This window comes from Pteropus vampyrus, unplaced genomic scaffold, assembly GCF_000151845.1.
Source record: "Pteropus vampyrus isolate Shadow unplaced genomic scaffold, Pvam_2.0 Scaffold17, whole genome shotgun sequence".
NCBI classification, from domain to species: Eukaryota; Metazoa; Chordata; class Mammalia; order Chiroptera; family Pteropodidae; genus Pteropus; species Pteropus vampyrus.
The window spans coordinates 8156512-8184209 of record NW_011888798.1 but is presented as its reverse complement, the minus strand read 5'-3'; the positions used below and the strand labels follow the sequence as shown (position 1 = coordinate 8184209).

General features: G+C 35.1%; 1 protein-coding gene across 2 annotated transcripts in view; it reads left to right on the top strand.

Annotated features, from left to right (window-relative positions):
* The window catches only part of THSD7B (thrombospondin type 1 domain containing 7B), a 793340-nt gene that overhangs the window by 320784 nt on the left and 444858 nt on the right, over positions 1-27698 (top strand). For both annotated transcript variants that reach the window (XM_023527487.1, XM_023527488.1), the window contains one exon: positions 24873-25028. In XM_023527487.1, coding sequence (XP_023383255.1) covers positions 24873-25028 — 156 coding nt within the window. The remainder of the gene's footprint in view (positions 1-24872; positions 25029-27698) is intronic.

Sequence of the window (27698 nt, the reverse complement as noted above, 5' to 3'; positions counted from 1 at the left end):
TGTAAGCTCAAATGTGAATAAGTGACATGGACATATATGAAGAACTATAAAGGGTCTCAGATATTACCCTGTTTGTAAGCTAACACGCTAGCCTGCAGCTGTTTCATAGGTACTGGCGGAAGACATGAAGGCCCTCAGTCAGAGACAAAAGGCAGTTTGATACTCACAGAAATGTCAGTAGCCAGAATATTATCATTTGTATTAGTTTCTTGAGCCCCATTTCCCACAATATACCACGCAGGGGCCATGTGATGCCTGCACACGTAGTGAGTTGTGTGCTAAGAGAAACACTGAGGTTTAGAAACCCCAATCTTTTATAAGGGGGCTGAAAGCAAGTCTACACAACCTTTGCCACAGAGGATGACATTATCCTTCTTTTCCAAGGCTAGTTTCTATATAAAGATTCTTGAAAAGATAATCTGGAACAAACGCTATCAGTATCTCTGAACACAAGAAATGCAGATATATGACATATATGATGAAATTATCTACCGACAACAGCAGCACCCAAACATATGCACAAACATACATGTACACACTGGTTAATATATGCCTGCTTTTTCATTAAAAATTTAACTGAAATGATTTTATATAGTGAGTGATCCGCTGGTTTTCCAGTTATAGTCATGAACTAGTATCTTCCATTATGTGAAATAATAAAATGCTTATGCCCTTCAAAATCATTGACTGCCTAAAAGAAACTTTATATTTTGATGTCCTACCTTGTGATGTTAATTCAAAGGAGGAAATTATTATAGCCAAAAATCCCCACAAGCAACAAATACTTTTATTTAGAAAATGATCTCTCTCTTTTGGAAATTGCAGCACCCACATGCTTCTTGGGAAATGTGTTCCATTTCCCTGAGTCAAATAGGTATTTTAGAGGTATTGGGCTATTGATGTGTGGCTTGATCCAGCAAGCTTTGAGAATAATTTGTTAAGAATAGAGAAATAAATGTGTAACACATTGGTTTCTTCTGTAGACATTTTTGAAATGTAAAGTTTAAAATGATTTTTGCCCAAATCGTTCACCGTAGAGCTAATATTCTGGAAATTCTACTCCAGACAATTAAAGGTTTTATCTGTAAGTTATCTCCTATTAATTTCAAGTTAACAAACTTTAAAAAAAAGATTTCATTATGGGAATAAAGTGGAGATAATAGTGATTACTTTTTGATAAAGTGGACTTACGTGGAAAGAAATACTGAACTGGGACTTAATCCTAATTCTATCTGTGTAACTGATAATAATACTTGGATGGATGAGTTACCCACTTCTGGATTCAGTTTATCCTTTTATAAAGTAAAGATAATAGAATGTATTCATTCTGATCTCACAAGTATATTCAATAGTAGTGGGAAATATAAATGTAGAAATTAGCTATATTCTGAAGAAAATTTGTTTATATGTAATACTCTTTTTTTTGTTATCTGTAATGTCTCCTTTCACTAAAATAGAATTGATTAGGGATACTACAAGTATATTATTTCTGCAAAATTCCATACCTGTAATTTTATTTTTGCTAGCTAGAATATACTGTCAAATGGTCAGATTCATTTAATATTCTTTAGACCGCATAAAGCTTGAAATGATAGCTATCATTTTTAAGACTAATTTCATTAAAACAAATTATGTAATTGTTGATTTAATAATATATTTTTACATTCATTTCTTTAGGCTATGAGAAACATTTGATGCGAGATTTAAAGAAATGAAATTTTGGAACTGAGAGAAAATGTAAATATCATTTAAGCAGTAATTATCAACAAACCTTGTGATGTGAATCACCTAAGATATTTGTCAAATATATTTCTTTCTGAGCTCCTCCCACTAAAGATTCTGCTTCGGTGGGTCCAGTGTGGACCTAGAGATTTGTACATTTCTAAGATAATAAAACAGGTGATTCTTATAAATGAAGGTTAGAAAAGATTGATGCAATTCAATACTTTAATGCTAAATATGTATATTGAGACCTATAGTACTTGAAACTTGCCTGGTTCTCAAAATTGGTCAGTTGTAGACATGAAGCCCATGCCTTAGATTTGTGTCATCTCGTCCAGTTTTCCATTCATTACTCTGGTCTAAAAGTCGATGTGCTTATTAAATATGCATTATCTCTACTAACTTACACTGTTTTTCTTCCCCACACTATTTACTTACTAGTCTAATAATTTCTTTCCCGGTAAATTCAGCAACTATGCAAATTCTAGAGACTGGAAAACAGCCCGAGGTATTATGGAGCTCCAAAAGAACTTGTTTCTAATGGTAATGACTTTAGATGTCCGGGCTCAGTGTGGACTTTGCAGCTTTAACATCAAAGCTTTTAATGACCTGCTAACTCTAATTGTTTCTTAGCTATAATTTTATGAATTTCTGTTTTCTGGTTATTGTTATAACTCATATAAGCCACATGGCATCTCTTTATGACTATGCAGAAAACTTCTATTGTGATAATACTAGATCCTTGAAAATCTGTAACCTGTTTCAAAGACAATTATTTTTTTTTACTCTGTTTTCAAATAACTTGAGGTGGATTTAAAAGACATGGTGACTATACACCAGGCATCAATCTGCTTACTCTCTTCTTGGAACTCTGAAACTTGATTTATTAAGACTTTCTTCTGATTTCTCTTTGATCCTTAGTAAAGGAGAAAACACTATTCAGAGGACCAGTGGCAGTCCATGGCCTGTTAGAAACCGGGCTGCACAGCAGGAGGTGAGCAGAGGGCCAGCTAGTGAAGCTTCATCGGTATCTGCAGCCGCTCCCCAGTGCTAGCATCACTGCCCCAGCTCCACCTCAGATCATCAGGCATTAGGTTCTCATAGGAGCACTGGTTCCTGGTATCAAAAATATTGGGGACCCCATTTTCACAGGTTAAGGTGTTTTGTTCTTTTTGTATCAGACAGAAGACTTCTTAGAGAAACTTTATTTTCTTGCTCTTCTAATCCTATTTTGGACATCGTGTAATACTTTTAAACCTAGATTTACACAAAAGTTTCCTTATACTACTTACCATTATAAGCATTTTTTTTTTTTTTTACCATTTATATCATAAGATGGTGGGATCCCAACTTGTGAAATAGATCTATTTCTGATTATCTCATCTTCATTTCCAAATGAGAATATGGATGAACATTTGGAGGAAAATATAGGAGATAAAAAATTTTATTCAGATATACTTAATATTTGGTATTAGAGGACAAATTCCAGAGTATGTCTGAAGGTTTTGATGTTTATCCAGAAGATTGTCAAAGACAGGAAAAACAGGAGGTCCTTCAGAACTCAGGTAAGGAGCGGACCTTGGGAGGGGGTGGCACTGGAAAGCTAAGGAAGGAGAAAGCAAAGAGTTGGGGAATGGAACTGACAGATCGTGAGGGCCCATGGTTAATTTTGCATATAGGCAGGTGAGGTTAGTTTAAAAGGCCTGGATGGGACAGTCACTGAAAAGATATATATTGCATGACTAATTCCTCGGCATATTTTAATAGTATATGTAACCCTACCCCACTTGTTCAAAGGGTTGTACTACATTTTCATTTCAATCTCTGTAATTGCTAGAATCCTTACTCCTTCTCCAATCCTACTTCCTTTTTTAAAAGAAGCCATGTACATGTTTGTACATGTTTGTACATGGCTTCTTGAAATACTTCTTTTTAAGTGGAGGGTAATGGAATAGCCCTTCTCTATTGGTAAGATAAGGAAACTTTCTTACTTGTGTTCATAGAACATAGTAGCAATACATTTATTAACTGCCCAGTATTAAGTGACTGTTTTAGCCCCAAGCTAACCCTTCTATTCTCTTCTTTATGTAGATGAAGGCCAAAAGTTGAACTATAACCTAATAGTGTTGTGACCATTCCTGATGCTGTCTTTACTACCTGAGATAGTGGAATCATAATTTCTACAATTTGAAAAGGGCTAGGTTGGTGGTCTGGTGTAAAACTTTCTCAGACACAGTAAATTCCTTTTGAAGTATCCTCGAGGGTAGTTTCAAATTGCATGCTAGTGATAACTAATTCATTACTCTATATAGTTCCAATTATTACATAGACTTCTCTTATATTGCATTGCTTCTTGTGAATTTCTGTCCATTTCTCCCAGTTCTGCACTTAGGAGCTACATAAAATTAATCTATTTTTTATATAAAAGTCCTTTAAAAATTTAAAAACAGCCAAACTATATTCTCTACATTTTACTCTCTATACCAAACACCCACAATCTTGAACTTTCTACTCATGGGTCACATTTTCATACTCTTTCATCATAAAGGATGCTTAATGAATTCTAATCATTTTATAATGAAATATGATTTTCTTTCTGTGGTTACTGTTTATTTAAAAGTAAGCCTTTGAATTTTGCCTGGGATTATTATTGCACAGAATACACTGTGAAGTCCACTCTCTTCTGCTTTTGGAACAACTGTCCAAAATTGGTTTGTTTTCTCCCTCCACTTTCATATCTAAAATTTCTCATGTAGGAAGGCCCCAAATAATCTATCTTAAAACATTGCGAAGGGGATTTTAATAGGTCTTCTAGTTAAGCAGATTCTGAGAAAGAAAGAGTTTGGACAAATGGGACCTTAACTTCTAGATCTAATAAAGTAAAAAGGATTCCCTTTCCACTATACAGACAATGTGGGAGCTAACTGGTCTATTCCGCCCCTCTGGACTAGTGCTTCTCAGATTTTAATGAGCATGCAAATTCCCTGGGAATCTTTTAAAAATGTCATTCTGTGGGTCTGGGATGGAGTGAGGATCCTGCATTTCTAATGAGTTCCCAGGAGATGCCTAATCTGTTGCTCTACAGACTATAATTTGAAGAGTACTTTCCAATAGAAATCTGTAAGTCACATAGATAATTTTAAGTTTTCTAGTTATCACATTAAAAATGCAAAAAGAAAAAGGTAAAAAGAAATGGTTTAAATTAATTTTAATAACATATTTTTAACACAACATATCCAAAAATTATCGTTACAACATGCAATCAGTATAAAAATAAAGATTAAACATTTTTTTTGTACTTAAGTGTTTAAAATCTGTATATATTTTATATTTATAGCACATCTACCATTGGATTAGCCACATTTCAAGTGCTCAATAGCTATATGTGACTACATGGCTCCTGGCTACCATGTTGGATAGTGCAGCTCTAGATCTTGAAATTTAGATCTCTAGGATCTTGGAAATAACACAGATAACTATTTGTCGATGCTAACTTTGTGCATGGCACTGCTGTGAGATGTTAGTGCCATATAAATGCTTTAGATGAATCATCTCATAAGATCCTTACATCCCTATACCGTAAGCAACATTATCCCCATTTTACAGATGAAGCAAGTGAGACTTGGAGCTGGCAGTCACTGGCTTGAAGTCTCAGTGGCAGGGCTAGGATTCAGATCTAGAGAGTGTGACTCTGGAGCCCATGTTCTTAACCACTGTTCCAGGGCAGAGAGCCCTCTAAGGGAAGCGAGTCCTCATGGAATATGAGCAGCAGGCCTAGCCTTGAGAAGGAAAGGTGGGCAAAATGACTACTAAACTCTGAGGTTGAACTTCAAACTTCTTCTTATGGGGTGAATACAGTTTCCTTATGGTATCTTTAAGCCTGTGGTACAGTTGGTTAACGTCTACAGCTTAGAAACGGTAGCTTCTTGTTGATATCTCCTACAAGAATTAAGGTTAGTGGGAAGTATGAGGTATCTGGTTCATACACTTGCATTGGCAAGACCCAAGGTGACAGGTGCCTGGGTTGGCTGGACCATTGGTCCAGAGGATGATGGGACCTGTGTCAGGAGTTGCACTAGCACTCTGGGAGAATCCTTAAGCCCATTCCCAGGGAATAGGGAATAGCCACATGGAGTGAGGGTTTGAATGATTTTGTTTGTATACCAAAGAGAAACAGCTCATCTGTGGGCCCTTCTTTCCCATCTCAACAGTGGTTGAGGCGTTGGTTATATAGTAGTCCCCTCTTATCTGCGGGGATATGTTCCAAGACCGCAGCTGATGACTGAAACCATAGATAGTACGAACTATATATACACACTATGATTTTTTCCTGTATATACATATTTATGATAAAGTTTAACTTACAAATTAGGTACAATAAGAGATTAATAATCATAAACAATAATAAAATGGAATATTTATAACAAAATACTGTAGAAAAAGTTATGTGAATGTGGTCCCTCTCTCATAGTATATTATTGTACTATACTCACCCTTATGATAATGTGAAACTGCAATGCCTACATGATGAGATGAAGTGAGGTGAGCGACATAGGCCTTGTGACGTAGAGTTAGGCTATTAGAAGGGTGACTTGAACACAAGCACTGCAATACCCTGACAGTCAATTTGGTAACAAGGAAAGCTACTAAATAACTAATGGGCCGGGTGCGTATACAGCATGTATATGCTGGACAAAGGGATGATTTATGTCCCTAGTAGGATGGAGTGAGGCTGGTCCAGATTTCGTCACACTACTCAGAATGGCATACAATTTAAAACTATGAATTGTATATTTTCAACCATAGTGGACCACAAGTAACTTAAACTGTGGAAAGTAAAACCTCTCATAAAAAGAAAGACTACTATATACATTTTCCTATCTATTCTGGGCTGTAATTTACCTGGAACAGGTGGCTAGTTTTATTTTTAAAAAACTACATAATCTCTTTGCTTACTTGAGATTTTGACCCCTTTTTAAGTAACCAAATTGTTTCTACCTTTTTCATATGTAGACAAGAGTTTCAGTAGTAACAGAAACAACAAGGAGAGTTTGAAAGGTAAATTACTGCCTGATGCCTAAGAGGGCAGGCTCTGGAGTCTGAATGGTGCATTCCGACTCTGGCTGTTTTCCCTGAGGGCTGTGTGACCCAGACAGTCACTTATCCTTCATGAACTTCGGGTTGCTCTCAGCCAGACATAAGGCTAATAATAACACTGACCTCACAGAGCTGTTGTAAGCATTGTTTAAAATAGTAAACATAAAATATTTCGCTTAGTATCTAACACTTAGAACATATTCAATAAATATTAACTCTTAAACTAGCATTGCCATGTTTGCTCTTATATCTCATTATTCTATTTGCCTAAGCTGGAATGTCATCCAATTGTTTTACTTATTTTTCGTACCATAAAATTTTTAAAGTGCTCTTCCCCTCTTTTGATTTTCTTCAGCATTTTTATAAGTCCAATTTATTTCAAGCATTAGTCTGATGACATTATTCTAATGCCACACTGAAGTTACTAATATTTGCTCTTGGCTGTGTGTCATCCTTTCTAAATTTGTGCAAGTCTAAAGTATGTGCTCATTGAGAGATCACTGTGCAGCCCCACAGGTCCCCATTGGAACTGTTAAATTCTCTTTAGGGTTCTTGCAATTTGGGATCATAATTCCATTTTAGGGAGCCTACACCTTAAAATGTATTCTTCCTTAAGAGATTTAACCTATGACTTTTCTCTGACCCTTTTGGAACTTGTGTTTCTGGAGTCAGAGTCCAGGGCTAGCTCAGTCTGTGTGTCTCTTACAAACTCTAAAGGAACTTGAAGGGAAGCAGAACCATCCACGATGGTCCAGAATCTTGACTCATCTCCATCTTGGAACAAGACTCAGTCTCTCAAAGCAATCTCCAAATAAAGGCCTAATGAAACAAAGATTTAACAAGAGTTGGATGTTTTCCTGGAGATTTGAGGGAAGAAAAAAAATGTCAAGAGACACATCCTATATCAAACAGCACAACTTAATAATATTCCTCATTAGGCGATTAGACACACTGTTCTCAATATTATCCTTGAAATTCTTATTCTCTGCTGTCATCTTTCTCTCTTCTTCTTTAAATGCATACCTTTCGTCTTTCATTTTTTTTTCATGTTAACCATACTAATTTAGCAAATCAAAAGTTTGAGGATTAGAAAAATAGTGTCTATATATTGCCACTAAATAGGGTTATGGGGGATAGAATCTCAGTTAATCCCACTCAAATTGCTTTTTGCCAGTGCTCTCATTATGTCCACACGGCCAAAGATAACTTCTCATTTGTCAGACTTTGTCCTAGCATAGCAGCTCCTTTCCCTACTTTCTTATAATTTCAACTATATGGGTACTGTCAATAGCATTTTCCAGATGCTCTGCTTTTGCTTGAATGAGAATTTCATGAAGTATTTGTACAGCTGAAATTCTCATTTTACCTTAACATCCCTCTGTGATTTTTAACTGAGGTATAATTTACATATAGTAAAATGTTCAAATGATAGCGTATGTTTTAATGAATGCATATTTAGACACAAGCATTTCCATCACTCCAGAAAGTTTCCTTTGCCTTTTTCCCAGTCAGTCCTATTTCACTTTCATCCTCAACCCCCACCAGAAGCAACCATTCATCTGATTTCTATAAACTTTAGTTAGTTTATACTGTTCTGAGATTTTATAAAAATTTAATCATATAATATGTATTTTTTTGTGTTGTCTTTCGCCCAGCATATTTTTTGAACTGCATCCATGTTATTCTTCTATTGCAGTGTAATATTCCCTTGTATAAATGTAACACAATTTATTTATCCATTTACCTGTTGATTGACATCAGGATTGTTTTTCACTATTATTTAGAAAGCTTCCATAAACATCCCTGTATAGGCTTTTTGAACAAATACTTTCATTTCTCTTGTGTAGATTCCTAGGGATAGAATTCTGGCTAATGAGGTGAGAACAATTTTATTTAAAAAAATCTCCAAACAATTTTTTTCCCTACAGAGAGTGTACCATTTTACGCACCAGCTATCTGTGTATAAATATGAGGTTCTAGTTGCTTTAGATCCTTACCAGCATTTGTTGTTTTTAGTCTTTTTTTAACTTTTCACTCTTTGTTGGGTGTGTAGTAGTATTTCATTGTGGTTTTAATTTGCATTTCCCTGGTGACTAATGATGTTGAATGGTTTTTCATATGCCCATTGTATATTTTCTTTTGTGAAGTTGGAATGTTTATTCTAGAGTAATTATTCTAGATGTTCATTCTAGAATAATAGTGTCCATGTCCTCCAACACATGGACTGGGCTTAGCTTTCTCTCCAAAGGTTACTTCTCTTCCTCCATCTTTTTTTTTCCTTTTTTTGGTACCTCTCCTGAGATACCCACCATATTGATTTCCAAGCAGGTGACCATAGCAGTGACATTTAATGTGAGAAGGTATGTGAATCTACTGTATTCTGAAAATTTTACAAATTTGATTTATTTTCCTACTCCTTTTAATATTAAATTGTTTTTTTTTTTTGAACTCTTGTGTGCCATACTCTAGTTGAATACCCTAGACCAGAAAGTCATGGTGTTATATTTATAATATCCTATTTAACTCTTTCTGTTATATTTCTAGTTCATTTCATACAGTGGTATCATTGTATTATTTTAGACCGTTGCCAAGTATTTACTCCTGTGTATTACTGAGCATCTCTCCTATTATTGTTTTCTTTTTCCTGTCATTCAACATTTTGTCTTCATTTGTTCTATTTTGCAACTTTGTATTGGTCTTTTTCTTTCCTTCTTTTCATTTTCAGCCTGAAGTACACCCTATAATTATTCATTGAGTGTTAACTGCTGTGTTAATATGCAATCCCTACAGTATGGACATGTTCCTGTTGATTGAGGGTCAGTAGGGTGTGTGCATAGAATTATTTTCAACTAATGTTAACTAGATTGCACTTAGCCATCCCCATTCTCCTAGCAGGATATCTGAGAAATTCTTTGGCTGATAATTTTTATCTTGAAAACACAGAGTACATAATGAGAAGATCTGTTATTCTGAATCTGAAGGAGCACATTTATGAGGCAATTTGGATGCAGTGTAGAGCCTGTGTTATACAGATGTGAATCTACTCACTGACCTGTGTAGCAGTAGGACCATTGGATAGGCCAAGAGGTGGCCCAGTCACAGTAGGCACCTAGTATTAAGAAGATTAAGAAGCAGGAAAAAGTAGAGGATTTTCTTTATTTGTCATCATTTTAATTCTAGTTATAGAATCCCGAATGCTCCTTGCCACGCCCTTGAGTAGTTTGTCAGTCAGTGGGCCATGGTTTGGGATGGTGAATAAAGGGAGAGTTAAACATTCCACCAAAGTGTCCTTTGATTGATGGAGATATGGCATTTGCCTTCATGATCTACTGTGAGATGTTCTAGGAAACTCTCCATAATAGAAATATTCTTGCTGAAATTCTTCTATCAGTAATTTATTCTTTTGGCTTAGAGACTGTGTTTAAATGAAAGTATCTTGAATGAAAGGGTAATGCTTTCATAAGGTCAAATACTTTATGACATTATATGTCAAGGATACTCTAATCTGAACTAGTTTAATGAAACAACATTCCATATAATTTTTAGTTTTTCTAATAAGTTTTTATTTATAGAATAACAGTGTTATCATAAACATTTGTATAGAAAGCATGTACTACAAAAAGTTAAAAACATTTTTCTCAAGCTTGCCCAGTAATCTCAAGTATAGTTATTATAAATTATTTTGTATGTATACAAAACACATGTAAACATAGGTCTATCTAAATGTGCACTCAGATTTTTTTAATAAAAAAAAAAATTATACCTGTCATAATTGTCTACAACTTGTCTTTTGTCGGTTGATTTTTCCATGTAAATATATATGTAGATCCCTCATTGTAATAATTGCATAATGTCCATGGTTTGGATGATTTTAGTTAATTCAATCAGTTAGGGCAGTTAGGACTTTTTTCTTACAACAGATAGTGTTGAGGAGACCATCTAGCTATATATCTAGCTTTGTTCAAATATCAATTGTCAATATTTTAATGAGACTCCAAAAGATGGAATTGTTGGATTTGTGCATTTCAGATTTGATAAATACTGTCAAAATTTCTTCCAAAAATACTATGCATTTGAAACTTCATTAATGGTCTCTAAGAATGTCAGTTTGTTTATATTCTTGCCAGTAGTAAATATTTTCATTTGTTTTCAATTTTTGTTGACAAGATGAGAGAGTTGTAGTCTTGCTGTTTAGTTATTTTCCATGATTATTAGTGAGAATTTATCCAACCAATATTTATTGAGCATTCATTATAAACTAGGAATGGTTTTAGACACTTGGAATATAGCCTTAATGAGAACAGTCCAAATCTTTCCTGTGTTATTTATATTCAGATATAAATAAATATTGAAGGGTGATAGGTGCCATGAAGAGAAATAAAGCAGTCTAAGAAAAGAGATAATAGTGAAGACAGAGATGAGACTGTGTGTTGCTTTAAATAGGGAGGTCAAAAATTCTTTCTTAAGAGGTGATATTTGAACAGACTTAAGTAAAGGAAGATAATGATACTATAGGTCTCTGGAAAAAGAATACTCCAGGCAGAGGGAAAAAATGTGAAGTCCTATGGCAGTAGTGCACATAGATTGTTCCTGATGTATCAAAGAGTTTTTCAGACAGAGGAGTGTGAAATGGGAGGCAGGCAGGAGGTGAGACCAAGGGTTAGCCAGGACCATGACCAGATAAAGCAGAGGTGAACTGGTCAAGGCAAGCATTTGGGAATTAGTTGAATGAGATGAAATGCCTAGTTTCTCTGAGCATTATCACAGCCCAGTGGTGAACCAGGGGCAGGGCAATGCAAGTGAGGTAAGCCTGTGTCAGGCAGTAAGAGATATGTTGTCTGTAGAGAATGTATAAGCAATAATAACACCAATCAGAAAAAATCGAGAGAGAACAGATTAGTAGTTGCCAAGTTAGTTAGTGATGGAAGGGGATGGCGTGTCTATGAAGGAATAGCACAAGAGAGCCTTGCGATGGATCAGTTCTGTATCTTCGTTGTGTTTTTGGTCACATGAATCTATACAGGGAAAATATTTCATAGAATGGCACAAGCACACACACATACATACACAAACGCAAATAAATGAATGCATGTAAAACTGCTGAAATCTGAATAAGCTCTGTAGATAACACTGATATCTATTTCCTGGTTTTGATATTGAATTCTAGTATACAAGAAGTTACCATAAAGGAAATGATGAAAAGTGCACAGGACCTGTACAATTTTTTGTAACTTCCTGTGACTCCATAATTACTTCCATAAAAAAAAACAAAACAAAACAAAAAACATATCATCAAGAACTTGCAATTCTTAGCAATATCGGTGATGAAATAAATACTCGTCCCCTGGGGCAGGCTGCTCCCATTGCCCCACCCTTGGTACTCACTGTTCCAGATTCAGACTTATGTTTCCTGTTCTTTATTATCACCCTTGTCTGTTGAGCACTTAGGTAATGGATGTATTGAACTCAAGTTTCAATATGGATCAAGACGCAGATACAGGTTTATTACCAAAAACTTCCTACATATAGTGTTTTAACATATGACAGCCCATACTTTGTTAAACAATATATTTTTTTAACTGGAGAAAGGTTACATGATATATTAGGTAGCTTTACAAAGTAAACATAAGGAAGACTGAGAAATTAAAGACAATACTTAAAACTTTGTCTATTATACTATTTTATAAATTCTTATAGTTTTTATTTGATATTCTTAAATTCTCCAAGCAATAAGCGTATATAAATGGTAATGTTTATCTTTTCTCATTTAAAATTTATAACTTTTAAGATTTATTTTATTATGTTTCAAGTATACGGTACATAGGTTAGACATAACAGTTTCTAAAATGATCCCCCTAATTGCACCTTCTCTCCCCTGGCCCTCCACCTAGCATTACATTAATGCTAACTGCATTCCCTAGGCCATGCTCCCCATCCCCGTGACCATCCATCAACTATTGATTTGTATTTTTTTAACCCTTCACCCCATTCTCCCAGTCTCCCAATCCCCCTCCCCTCTGGCTGTCCCCAGATTATCCTCTATATTTGTGAGTCTGTTTTTGATCAGTTTGTTCCTTCTGTTCCTTATATTCCAATATAAGTGAGATCATATGGTATTTATCTTTCTCTGTCTGACTTATTTCACTCAGCATAATAACCTCTAGGTCCATCCATATCATTGCAAATGTAGACTTTTATTTTTTTTTAAATGTCTGAGTAATATTCCATTGTATATATGAACCATAACTTTTCTATCCAATCATCTGTTGTTAGGCATTTAGATTGCTTCCATATGTTGGCTTTCATAAATTCTGCTGCTATAAATATTGGGGTGAATAAATCTTTATAAATTATTGTTTTGATTTTCTTTGGATAAATACCCAGAAGTGCAATTGCTGAGTTAAAAGTTAAATCCATTTTTAATTTTTTGAGGAACCTCTAGACTGTTTTCCATAATGGCTGTGACAATTTACAATCTCACCAACAGTTCCCTTTTCTCCACATCCTCACCAACACTTGTTTTCTGATTTATTGATGATAGCCATTCTGACAGGTGTGAGATGATATCTCATTGTCGTTAAAATTTGTGCATTTTACTGCATTGGTTAAAACATCTAGTACAATGGTAGATCATAATATGTTAGCCAGTATCCCTACCTTATTTCTGACTTAAATATTTAAAGTTTTTCACTTCTAAATTATTTGGTTATGATTTATGTTAGATGGCTATTAAGTAAGGAAGTTTATTTGTTTTGAGAATTGGATATTTGCTTAGTAATGATTATGGAATTTTTATATAAAGAGAATTTATATATTAGAAATTACATAACATATCATTATACCTACACGCACATCTGTAGGATAAAATTTTGCTCTTTATGTTTTCCATTCTTTTAATATTTAATGTGCTATTGCATTAAATTTCCAGTACTATGGATATAGTACAAAAAGGAATATTTTTTGAATAACCGTCATTTGGATTTTTGCACATTTATTTATAAGTGCAATTTCATTTTATAATAATTTGTTTTTCCCTATGATATCCGCTAGTATCAGGTTACAGAATTCAAAATTGGATCTGTTACATAATGAGAGTGGAAATTTAATGTGGAGTAAAGAGAATAGTAACTTCAGAGTATTGAGAAGCCCAGGCTTCTATGCTACCAAGGTGTGTGTAATTGGCCAAAAGGCAACAAGAGAGTCCTATGCACTGGGGATCTTAAAAAATGAGGCACCAGAAAAAAATAGAGGGCCCTGAAGTTTAACTTTATATTTTATGATTAACTTTATGATTATGCTCAGGTTATTCCAGGCATTTTCAGAATTGCTCACACTGACTCTGATCTTTTGTTTTCTGAATATACCTATTTCATGTACAATTGGTACCAGGCACATGGAAACCTAATTAATATTTGTTTAATAATAGTACCTCGTTTTTATGTGTAAATCTAATTCTTATCAAATTATAAAGTCACTAAAATATGGGATTATGTGATCTCTGGGACTTTGTAGCAGTGCCTAGAAAAAGGGCTGGGATTTAACGATAACTGCTTTGCCTGGAGGAAGTAGGCAGTGGAATAAGAAGGGAGATTTAGTGGTTCACCATTATATTGCAATTTCAGCTCAGTTAGCATGTCTTATTTGACAATGATTTGTGTTAAGTAGGTACTTACTGCTTCCAGAATATTTCCTTTAGTGAAGAAGGTATTCTTTCCCTTTAAAGTCACACTGCTTATTTCTAAGAGGTTTCCAAAAGTAAGTGGCCTAATATGGACCCTTTCACACCACTTCTATTTAAATTTTTGGACTTTGGAATCATTAACAAATAAATTTAACATTCTGATCTTTAGTGAATGCCTCTGTTAACCTGGAACTTAGTTCCACTAGCCATTTTTCATTCTGTTTCAGTATCTTATTTCTAATAAACTATACTGGCTAATCTCAGATCCTAAGAATCTGTTACCGATTAGTTTTTCCATCTGCTATGTTTTCACTGGTGTGGGGTCATATTTCTTTTCTTGATTAGTCTCCTGAATTTTTCCTTATTTCTGAAAATATGTATATTTTAGTTTTCTTTTTGAACACATATCTGGCTTCTATTTTTTTCCAAAGTTTTCTATTATAAAACAACTTGCCATGATTTATGACTATTAAGGGTGCCTTCAAATTTCAAAGGGCACTTTTAAACTGACCTGACTCTGCAAGTACTTCTTATTCTTTAAGACCATTTATGAGGAAGGCCATAGGCAGTATAAACTGTGTTATTGTGTGAATTAGAAGACGTCTTCCCTTCTGAGGAGATTAGAAAGCAATATCCTTCTGAGCATAAACCAGAGGGTATAGTTTGGCAAGACGGGCCAGACTGGATTTCAGCCTTGCTTGCCTCCTTGGCAAGGTGACTTTTTGCAGGCTCAAAAAGTGTAGACCCTGTATTTTAGGATCTTCTGTTATCTTCATCTTTTTTCAAATGTTCAGCGAATATTTACTACCTGACTCCCTTTACATTTAATATCTGAGTTAGAATTTAAACTCACAAAGCCATGTTAATTTATTTATGTATTTATTGAAATTTGTTGCACGCTCACTATCTACTTGTCAGTATTGGAAGGGCCAAAGTTACAATGATGAGCAGGGTAGATAAAGTGGCTGTTCCTTGGGAATTTGTATTGCAGGGAGGATTTAACTCAATTTAGGTGTTATTATTTAACTATCTACACAGCCTTCCATCTTAAATGGAATGTATTTTTCAAATTACTTATTGGAAAAAAAGTCCTGTATTTTTTTTTCATAGTGATAGTCGCTTCACTAGCAAAAAGCATGCTAATGATGACTCTTGGGTAAAGTAAATGATTTAGTCCTGACAACAAGATTTTTCCAACCTAATTGAGGAGAAGAAATATCCATTTTCTGGAGAACATAGTCATCTGTAGAATAAAATATTACCTGAATGAATGTGAAGTATAAGTGTAATTAGTGTGTATAATAGGATTAATCAAGATTTTTTTTTCTTTTTAACTAGAGGTAACGTAAATGAGGGAACTAAGTATCAGAACAGGGAATTCCAGATTGATACTTAAACTAACTATATGTTGATTTGAGGCAATTCATATAACCACTTTAGGCTTTAATTTTCTCATTTGTAGAAGCAATATTATAAAAGAAATCATTAAGATCTCTTTCATTCCAAGATTCCGTGATGGAGCATATCTCTGAGGGTAAAGGATATTTCAAGCAGGGTGCTAGTTTCCTTGGACACTTTAAGACGTGAAAACTTCTTCAGGCCACACAAGTCTCAACTCAGAATAGGACTGAGAAGTTTCTTTTCTCTAAAAATGTAACAGTATGTATCTATTTTTGATCATTATAAATATAAGAAAGTAACTCTGGGTGAAAGGCATATCATACAATTAGCTGGCAATCAGTGTTAAGTAGAGAGGACAAATTGGTTATTGCCTGGTGGCCTGCAAGATGTGGTCCCATCTTTGTTCTCAGTATAAAAAATATGTCAGATTTGAAATGAAATAAAAGCCATGACATCTGTCAAAAAAAAAGATATCAGAGAGTAGAAATGGTAGTGTTAGGATTCTTTTGGATTCTGTTGGGCCAGATCAGAGGCGAGATGGTTCTGAATGGGGCACACTGGTGGTCCTCAGATGAAGTGCTTCATCATTATCTGTAACCCCCATATGGAGCCCCTGAAGGCTCCCTGACATTTGTGCCAAGTTGAATTCTCTATTTTAAAGATCTTGAGCTGTCAGAGGTCTGAAAATTATCTTAATAACCATGACTACTATTCACTCAGGGTTTCTCCCCACCCCCAAATAATAGTTATGATAAACAGGTCTTATATTTGCGCTCCAGTAGGTTGAACAAAACAATATTTGTTATGGCACTTGCCCTTTAAAAATAGGTAATAACACTTTCAGAATTAATATTTATTTGCATTTAACAACCTATAAATATATCTTATTACTTTTAATATAAAATTATATAAGTACATTTTAAAATTAAATAATTATTCTTATTTTTGATGCTTTCTCAAGTTAAGACTTCATAGAAGACGATTATATTTTAAAATATGTCATTGTCCTCTTGATTTTATAATTTATTTTGCTCTGATTATATAAATGTGAAATATTAGAGTATATAACTTCTCAAGACAGCTTTTGAATAACATGCTTGTTACTTAAGCAAAATTCTACAGCTTATCAGCTATTTTAAATTGTTCATATTCTCTACGTGCATCAGAATTCTAATAGAAAATAACATATTGGTTAATATATTATTTACTGCTTATTGAAATGAAAATATAAGACCATACATTCCAACTTCAAGCAAACACAGGTATTAAGCACTGTAATCAAATTTAAAAGATGGATTTCAACTTACGGCCATGGATATGTGCAATGAATCTAAGAATTTCAGAGCCTTGAGCTGGAAGAGTCTAATATTGCTGGTGAAGAGGGAAAGTAAATCTCATACTCTCTGAGTTCAAGTCCTGCCTCTGCTATTTACTAATTATAGCAACTTGGGCATATGTTTAAAACTTCAGTTGTCTCATTGGAAAGTGGAAATACTAGTAGTACTTATCTCATAGATTGGTTTTGCTAATAAAATCAGAATATATTTGTAAATTGCTTAGCACACAATTTAAGCTCACTATGCAATGAAGATGATATTCCCCCCAAGGGGGCAAAAATTGGTTCTTGGCGTGAAACGAATCTTACACTTTTTATATATACAACATATGTACACATGTACACACACAGTATATTTGTGTTGTGAAAATGTCATAGGAAAGGGAGGGGCTATTAGGGGAAAAAATGTTTACAAAGGCTCCTTAGGGAGGAGATAATGTAACAAAAGTAAAAAACACTGGGTATTCTATTTGCTTTACAGAAGCTCAATTGCTAAGAGATTTGCCCAATTCACACAGGTAGTGGTAGACTCTCAGTTTAATGGATTTTTAATGATTGTATTTTGCCAATTGGGTTTTCAAAATCGTATTCCGTAAATTATTCATAAGATTGAGTCCCCAGACTGTTAATCATAACGATTTTTAAAGATATAAATCCATACTGTACTCTCTGCTGCTCCCTTTCCAATTCTGTGACAATATTTCTGAGTTGGGTCTATGTTAGACCCCACCGATGTAGCCAGGTTGGAAGCTACAAATTTATAATATTGTTCTTGACATAGTAAAGTGATATAAAATGTGAGGTTTGTAATTTAAGAATAGGCCTGAGGGAAAGTAGCTGCCATCCAGTTTTGCAATGCAGAGGTTTTGGTTTGTAATTTCTGTTTTAGCTCTAAGAATTTATAATGCAGTTCCTCATACAATAGAATGAACTATTCTGAATTAAAAAAAAATTATTATGCAGTGTCTCATTCCTATCATTACTTAGGGACCTGGTGAATCCCATGAGCCTTCCTTTGAAGTTGAATTAACTTGGTTAGTCAAAAAAGACTTGCAGTTTTAAAGTAGAATATGCTAACTAGGATATCAAATTGAGGTCTTCATTTTTTCTTTATTTAAAAACAAGATGGTGTAGATATTTATTTTATAGACAAATAGTTTTTCTTGACCCTTGTAAAATAATCATAACATTTTTAAAAATTTATTTTTCAATTATAGATGATATAATATTATATCAATTTCAGGTGTATGACATAGAGATTAGACATTTATATGCTGTACGAAGTGATCACTTTGAAAAATATTTGGAAGTGGACACAATGTTGACTCATTTATTTTCCTGATCACTTATTACTATTACAGCACATTTTTCTCTCATAAATTTTATTACAAATACAAAATCATAATCTCATTTAGTGTTAAAGAATATGGGCTTTGAAGAGCCCTGGTCTGTATTTGTTGCTTATTAGCTTTTTTTTTTTAAGGCAAATAATTTATTCTCAGTTATTTCATCTATAAAATGGGAAGAAAATTGTGCTTACCTTGGAGTGATTGCGATGGATGAATGAGAAATTGTATTTAAGTGCTTTGCACAGTGCCTAGAACCTAGTGGGTTGTTAGTATGTATTAGCAATTATTACTAACATTAATCAGTGAAATAGACACTTGGAGTCATTCCCGGGAAAACTTGCTCTCATTTAGCTCTTGTCATTGTTTGTATGAGAAATGAACTCCACGTTGTGACGTTCTGAGTCTGAAGAGAACTCTTGCGCTAAAAACCCTTTAAAAGCTATACTTCTCCAATGTTGCATATTCTGCTATTGACATCTCTGGAGATAACTCTTGCTCTTGGCCTGACCACTTCCCCATTTTTCACTTATCTCCTTACCATTCACTCTCATAAATAGTAGTATTTTTAACTCTGTAAATTATAAAAAAATGCCATTTAGGTCAGCTTTTATTTTTCCATCCCTCTCCATACTCCCTTTTTCTTAGGTAGAAGTCTAAGAAACAATAACACTAAATCCTCAAAAGTGGAGCAGAGGAGAGAATATACGATGATAGAAATATATAAATATAGGGCTAAAGGCTACTATATTTCTCCCTGAATTATGTAATTGTTGACTGTTGGTTCTGTTTACTTTCTAAAATTGTATATATAATTCATTTATTTTGTCTTCATTTTATTCTGAATATTGTTTTTATTCTTTGCCTATAGTGTTGTTACTCTGTAGCATTAAGAAAATCTCTAGTTGATAGGCATTTTCTAATTGTCTATATGAAATGAATGAAATTTAGGAAACTTTTTAACATGTGGCCAAATTTCACATAATCATTTCTAACTGCAGGAATTACTTGTAAATATTAAATTTGCTGTAAATATATACACATCCTCTTGCCAAATTGTATTGCACAGCACTTTGCCAAGAGAGTCACAATATGGCTAAAATTAGCTTTATTAGGTATAATAGGATGAGATGTGATTTAATTCTTTAAGCTGCCTATAAGTGCTAGAAGACAGATATGCTTTTATTCTCTCCACTAAGTTAAAAGAATGAAACATTATTTTGCAAATCCCAGTGGCAAAAGCAATCAGAATAATACATGAAGCTTCTTGAAGGAAAATAGCTTTCTGGTTAAAATTGTAATATTATTTATCTTACCCCTTCAACCACTTGACTCATTCAGTCTGTAGAAGAGCCTATTTATTTTAGCAGTGAGGTGGATTGAATTTCTGCCAAGTCAGTGTATACTCCCTTAATGAATATGTCAGAGGCAATATTGTTTCTCAAAAATCATTTAGAAAGTAGCATTTTTACATAAGTAGAGTCTTTCATTAGTTTTGAATTAAATCTTAGCAATTGCTGTTTCCACTATGGTTTTTTTTTTCTAAGAGAGCCTGTGGAATGCGGAGGTCTTGAGTTTTGAGTAGGAATTCCCTTTAGAGTTTATGGTACCTACATTTGATTTAGAAAATTGAAATGAATATAACTTCTTTGTCTAACTTCTTTGTGCAGGTTGATGTCATTCTGGAAATCAAATCTCTTATGTAAAATCAACTGAAGATAGAAGGTATTGTTCGTAGGAGTACTTAGTACTACTAAGGTAGAAAGCAGATAAAATCATCGAGTTTTTAAGAGTTCCCCGGAAGTAACATCACTTTACTTCCTTTTATCTCTTTTTCCTTCAAAATACTAGAGAAAAATCAACATCTAGTGAGTAATTCCTTGACCATCTTCAAGATCCATTTTTATTTTCAGAGGGAAAGGTGAACTCTATTATGCCATGGCAGAATTACCTCAAACACAATCTGAATTTTGAAAGACTGATGGTTTTTCATCTAATAACAGATATATTTGTACATAAGAAAATTCCATTGACTCCTGTAATACCTCTTTTTACTTTAAGCAAATATAACAAAGTGGAACAAATTTTTTATAAACTAGAGAGATGCCTGGCTATTAATTATAATTATTAATATAATTAATAATAAATATTATTACTATGCAATTTCAGTTTAATTTCTTTGTGAGGGGTTAAAAGGCATTCGAAATGTCAATCTTACAAAATGACCATCAGTAGGGATGTGGGGTATATATTGTCTTATTGACTTTTTGCAACTTATTTTTGTGTTAGTTCAAATTACTTTGATTTAGAGCTTGAATCAGTTTGAAAGAATAAAATGTGAAGGAACTCATTTTTCTTTACAATGGCAGTCTCATGCTAATGATCACAACAGACATTTTTCTTCTTAATTACAATTTATTTTGATTGAATTTGTATGCTCATCTGAAATCACCTTGTGATTAAGGAAAATCATGAACTTTGTACATTTCTAGAATTAAGATCAGTTTTTTAAAAACATTCAACATGTCATCTACCAGCATTTTTTCCCCTTGCTAATTAGCATTCTGATCATGGAGTAAAACATTATTTAAGGAAACTTTGCAATCAGTAGCAGACTTTCGCATTTCTTGTAAGGCAGGTCAATCTAATAATTTCTTATTGCAAATGAAAAATTCCACATTAGGTACTAAAATAGCCAAAGCATTAATGACTATTGCATATGTACAATCACTTATAATACTGTAATATATTCCCTAGCATTTAGAAAGCTATCACTATGTAGTGATCTCAATTTATCCAAGTTATAAGTTATTTTGGCTCTTTAACACCTTGTGGCCTTAAGAGATCTCTATAGGGGCTATAACATTGCTGTCAGCAAAAGCTAAGTAGCCCATAAGACCTTGAGTAACTGCTCATCTAGTCAGGCAATTTGTCAGCTTAGGAATGGCAGAAGGCCTCAAGGTAACATGATCTAAAAGGCAGATGGAAAAAGTGGGACAAGCACAGCCCTGCACTGAATAGGTACACTGATTAGAGCAAAGATTCATTGCATTAGAGAAGACAGAGTTAGTAAACAGAAATAAAGTTGTTTCAGTCCGGAGATCCTGAAAAGGGAGTGCAGGTGAGTAGAAAAGCGGCAATTCTTTCTACAAACATTATGACTAGAGTTTGGTCAAGAAGAAATGAAGGTTCTGTAAAGAGTAAACTGCACAGACTATGCAATTCCAGGTAGCTCAGGTCATGTCCCCATCCTCAGCCACCTCCCCAAATAATTTTATTAAAACATGATTCAGACACAAATAAAAGAAGTAAATAGTTATTTAAAGTGGAACAAATTTTGGTCTCGCTACCCCATGCTTGGCGGGGGAGGTCTGGGAACGGGTTTGGAGGAGTTCAAAGTAGCGGTGAAGGACAGGGAAGGGTTTAGATTTTGCTTGAAGGATTACACCGAGTCTGCTATTTTCCGTGGTAGATACCTTGCATCTGTTCAGTTCCTCCAGTCGTGGTCACTATGATTCATAAACAGAATATCCTTGATATAAATGGCCTTGTGTGTCCTGTCTGATGCCTTTATTCCATAAAAGGAAAATTAAGTGGGCCAGATGGAGGTGAATCAATCACCTAGGACAAGACTCAGGTCTTGCTCTGCCCTGGATTTGCTGAGTAAACTTGGAGAAAGTACCTAAGGCCTTTGGAGCTTAGTTGTTCAGTAACATTGATGAATGAAACTAAATTAATTAACTCTAAAGCTCCCTTGTAGTTCTAACAGTCAATAGGCATAGAAATATCCTGTGTTCGCTATTTTCTGGGAGATGACTACCTAAGTGGTCTGGAACTGGTAAGTGCTTTGTGACTTACTCATGATTTATTTGTAGAGCAAATGTAGCCCGGGGAGTCTGAGATAGAGATAGGTTGACCCAAGTACATTGATTCAATGCTTAAACGAAGCAACTTAGATGTGTCGCCTGGGACTGGAGGAATTTATTGATATGGATAAAGATCTACTGTCTGTCAAAGCAGCAGGTGCAGAAGAGACATAAGTGCTGTGACAAATGGCCTCAGTCTCACCCCGGGCCTTCAGTTATGTCACTTAGTAGTCCCCAGGGAAGTCCCATCCTGTTCTTCTCCAGCAAACCATCTCCCTCCTTCCTGCTTCCAAACCTTAGGAGTACCATTAGCCCTAATGTACATCATTCAACTTATTGACAGTTAAGTATTGATCAAAGGAGACCTTGAGGGACTTAGCCCACATGTGTCTCAATAATCCTCAACAGCCCTCCAAAAATAAGCCAAACAAGCATCATATCTGTAAAAATAGAGTTTGTGACAAACACTGCTTCAGGACAAGTTCCCCATTCTCTTTGCGATTGGACTGCCAATCTGAAGCCTTGTGTACATGGACAATATGGAGCTTCTGATGAGATTTAATGCAGACTCACTCTGTGCTTGGCCATGCACTGGTGGATTGATGAGTTTCAACTACAGAGCCCAAACTCCAGTATAGAGGTTGTAGCATCAAGTGTCTGCTGGGTCTTGGAGCTGAGAGGTTTGGAGTATTTTCTCAGCATTGATTATCACTTTGGTGTTGCAGCAAGACAAAGGAAGGAGAAGCAGCCGTAACAGATTTCCAATATTGTTGGAGCTCAGGGACTCATGTATGACTAATATCAACTCACACTGGAATATGGGTTCCATGAGGGCAGGGGCCTAATCTGCTTTGCTCACTATTCCGGCTTCAGCGCCTAACACAGTGTTAACACATGATAGGCACTGACCAATGTACGTCGAATGACCGATGAGGAGACCACTTAGTGTAGTGGTTAAGAGATAGACACTTAGATTTAAAACCCAGGTCTACTGCTTACTAACTGGAAATATGGGCAAGGGAATAAATATTTCTGTGTTACGGTTTCCTCTTTTTTAAACTAATAATATATCTCAAAGAGAAGTTACACAGGTTCAATGAATTTGAGATGTAACAGGTGCCTGGCATGTAATATAGATGTTTATTAAATAATCAGATTAATCAGTTTTCATGCCCCACTTCCTTTTCCATCATTACTGAGGTTTTATTTTTGCAACTAGAGTTTGAACTTCTAACAAGCATGAGTCTGGACAAAAAACATACTTCTGCCTTAAGACCTCAGGCAATGCAGCTTTCTACTTATGTGATGTTCTGAAGCCTCTCTTTCCATCAATTTTGTTAATGTGCTACTTACCTTTCTCAACTTACAGCTCCTTGAAAGCAAACACACCATCCAAAGAGGGCCTGATTGAGAGTGAGTGCATGGTGGGTTTGGAATGAGTGCATAATTTACTCAGTGTCTTCTCTTGCTCACTCCTAGAAGGAGGAATCACAGACCCCTATCCGATCTCACAGGTTCTTCTTTACCCACAATCCGTCGGTGTCATGTGTCCATCTCCATCCCCATTCCCGGTCACTCCAGCCTCCCCATCCCACTGCTATCATCAGTAGCACAATCTCTGTTTGATCAGCACCTCTCTTTAGCTTCTCTTTTGCTTTCCCCCAATATCTGTTCTCTCTTCCTTTCCTTGTCTCTCTCCACGTGGCTTGCAGCCTTTGACATTTACTTTGGCAATCTTGCTTTGCCCCTGCCTTTTATTTGTCAGGTCCAGTCCTTTTGGTAAACTGTGAAAGAATTAATTGCAAATAAAACTCTAGTATTATTTCCTTTGAAACTTTTTATTTTTCCCATTCACACTCTTTGAGCCTTTTGGTATTCTCACTAATGGAACTGACTTCCAGGGGCTAATTCTGCAGTCACAAATTCTGATTATTATTCTTATTCTAAGAACCATTTTTCTTCTGTGTCTCTGGGAGCTCCACCCCTCAGGGGAGTAACAGCAGTAGATTGGTTATGCTAAACACCCCACCTCAGGGGTTTAATTTTGATTTTTTTCACAGCAACCCAGTCATTTATATAGTCAAGATAGACTCATCTTGAAACTTCACAAAGCCATTTCATTTTTTAAAATCATAACTCTAGGTAATTTGTGTCTGGATATCCAGTCCTCTCTTGGATTCCCAGGGAATACTCTGTGAAGCAGGAAACTCAAGTTCATGCCCTTTTTTGCTGCCTTTTTTCCTTTGCCTTTTCTCACCCAAAATGCTCATAATGTGTAGCTAAGTAATGAGTATTAGAGAGTGTTTATGTTTTGTCTGCATATACTCTTTTTTAACCATAAAGCTGATGTGGGCAGGAGCAATTCTAAGAATGTCCAGAGAATGTGACGTGGCCCATTCTTTTTTTCTTTTTCTGTCCTTCAGTCTCTAGACCTGTGGAAATGGCATTATGTTTGGGACCTGCCCCTGCAGCCTCTCAGCTCTGCAATATTCCTTGCTCTACAGACTGTGTAGTATCTTCCTGGTCATCCTGGGGCCTGTGCATCCATGAAAACTGCCGCGATCCACAGGGGAGAAAAGGTGAGTGCCTAGTTTGTGTGTCCATTTACTTTCAGTGTACACACGTTTATTCTGGTAGCTAAGTAGCCGATTAAGCCTGCTTAAGACAATATTTGTTTGTAAAATTTAGAAAACCAGCTCAAGCCTGATAGCATTCAGTTTTTAGGGAGGCCGTTGGGGACATTTCCATGGAACACAGTCTCTGACCTTGATTGACCTTCTGATCTGGCTGATAGCTGGCAAAGTGACTATTATTCCTAAAATGGTATAACTTAATGTTTTATAGATATTTCTGTAATCACATCAGGAAACAACTGTTTTTGCATACCTCTTTCTTTTCAGATTTCTGCATGCTGAATTTGATATCATGCTTTATATTTTCATGAGGGGCATTGATGTGTGTTGTTTACTTTCAGATGTCCTCAGGCTTAAAGTGAAACCCTCAAACTTTATGTACTTGTTTAATTGTGTAGACCTCTACAGTCTTGTTTTCTTTCATTTGCTAATATGGATCTTCATCTGCAAGAGTTCATCTCAGGTGACATCTTGACTTTTTCTCATTGACCCTTCAGTTTGTACTGATATGGTGTTCCATTAAATGGCAGTACTTAATAGAAATATTCCCTTTACTAAGAGAAATGAGGTCCAAGGACATTCCAGAAGTTAGGTTGTGTTTGCTAAGCACTAACCCAAGTTATCACATGCAAAGAAAGAATACATGGGCAAGCAATCGATGTTCCAAAACTGGTGCTCTCAGCTGATATCTGGGTCTATGTGAAAACTCACATTTCAAGAGTCCCTGCGGCGCACAAATGCACGTATGTGCATACCCAGGTTCACACACCCTGTCGCTGGCGTTTTCCTTTATTCTAACTCTCTTCTAAGACAGAAGAGGAAGGTGTATGTCGAGCCTAAGGCAGGAAGAGGCTAACTTTAATTCTTTTATCAAACAATAGAAATCTGGATCTCAATGGGACCTGGGGTGGCTAAGGGGCTAGTGTTACTTCCTTACTGGACATGTAACCAGAATATCGCCCATGCCTTTCTAGGTATGGACACAAATAATTTCTCATTAGTAGTAATACCAACAATCTATGGTCATGTGTATAACTGGACCTCGTAAGTCTCTTGTAATTGCATATGAGATTTTCCAGGTGACTTACATGTTGTTAGAACCGGACCTCTTATGTTCGACCTATGTCACTCTGTTTTAAGGTCTCTGTCTAGAAAATGACTTAAGCTGGTTGGACTTAAGCTGCTGCTCCAGCCACTGAGGCCATGGCTGTCCGTGCTGGTGCAACTTTGCTCCATTGAATGTCACCTTCCTTTGTTTTCAAAGCTGTGGAACCTACACCAGGCCAAATGGGCCTTATATTATTTGGGACACTTTTGCTTACAGGTGACAGAAACACAATTCGGAAGAGAATTTATTAGCACATATGGCTACAAAATAGAAGGGAAAGTAGGACTGCATCCAAAAGTATCAGTGAGGTTTCAGGTGTTAGTCTTTCTCATTCTTTTTCTTTTTCTTTATGACCTTGTTTCTACAATCTTCTATTCTTTTTCTCTTTAACATCTTCTAATCGCTCCATCTCTTGGTTATACCTTTCTCTGTATTCTGTTCATTATAAGGCAGGCTCTCTCTATGGGGTAAAGACCAGCATTAATTTTTTTACTGCTAAATCTACCGTGTATCCTCCGTTTTGGTAGATTTACTTTTAGTTAACATATGCCTTTTAGTGGTTATTCATCTGACAAATAACAGGGCAACAACAAATTGTTGTAACTATTTGAAACACTCTGATTTGAAACATCTATTTCTTAGAATTGTTTACAAAAGTTATAAATCACTTCAGTGATAAATGTTTTCTGTTTTTTTTAAAAGCAACATAACATCCAAACTTTTTTTTATTCAATTGACATTTGATTTAAAACAAAACAAAAAATTAGGCACAATGATTTCATCCAAATAATCTGTAAGTAACATAAAACTCCATTTATAATTTTAATAGGTCAGACTGTGAAAGTCTCTCAGTTTCATTTAAACTTTCAGATGTAAAATAACATTGACATGGCCTACAAATTACAAATTGGAGAATAAGGGTAAAGATCTTTTGTTTCCTTGATTTTTAGATCCATTTTTTTTCCCACATGTTGTGGGTTTCTAGATTTTGTCATAACATTGATAAGTACATTTTATGCAGCGGTATTTTTCTTTCCAAAACATTGTAATAAAATCAACATAGTGTCTTACAAACGATGACATCTTATTATATTTAATGGTCAATTAATTTTTTGAGCCTTATTGAATATAGTTAACATAAAGCATTGTGTAATTTTAAGGTATACAACATAATGATTTGATATGCACATATATTGCAAAATTGATTACCACAATACAGTTAGCTAACACATCTATCACTTCACATCATTACCTTGTGTGTAAGTGTGTATAAAAAACTTTTAAGATCTGTTCTCTTTGCACCCCAAAATTCATTGCAGTGTTATTCATAATAGTCATGAAAACAACATAAATGTCTGTCAACAATGAATGGTTGAAGAAAATGTGATATATATCTATACACACATATACACATATACATACATATGCATACACACACAAAGGAATATTATTTAGCCATAAAAAGAAGAAAATCCTGCCATTTGTGATAACATGGATGAACCTTGAGA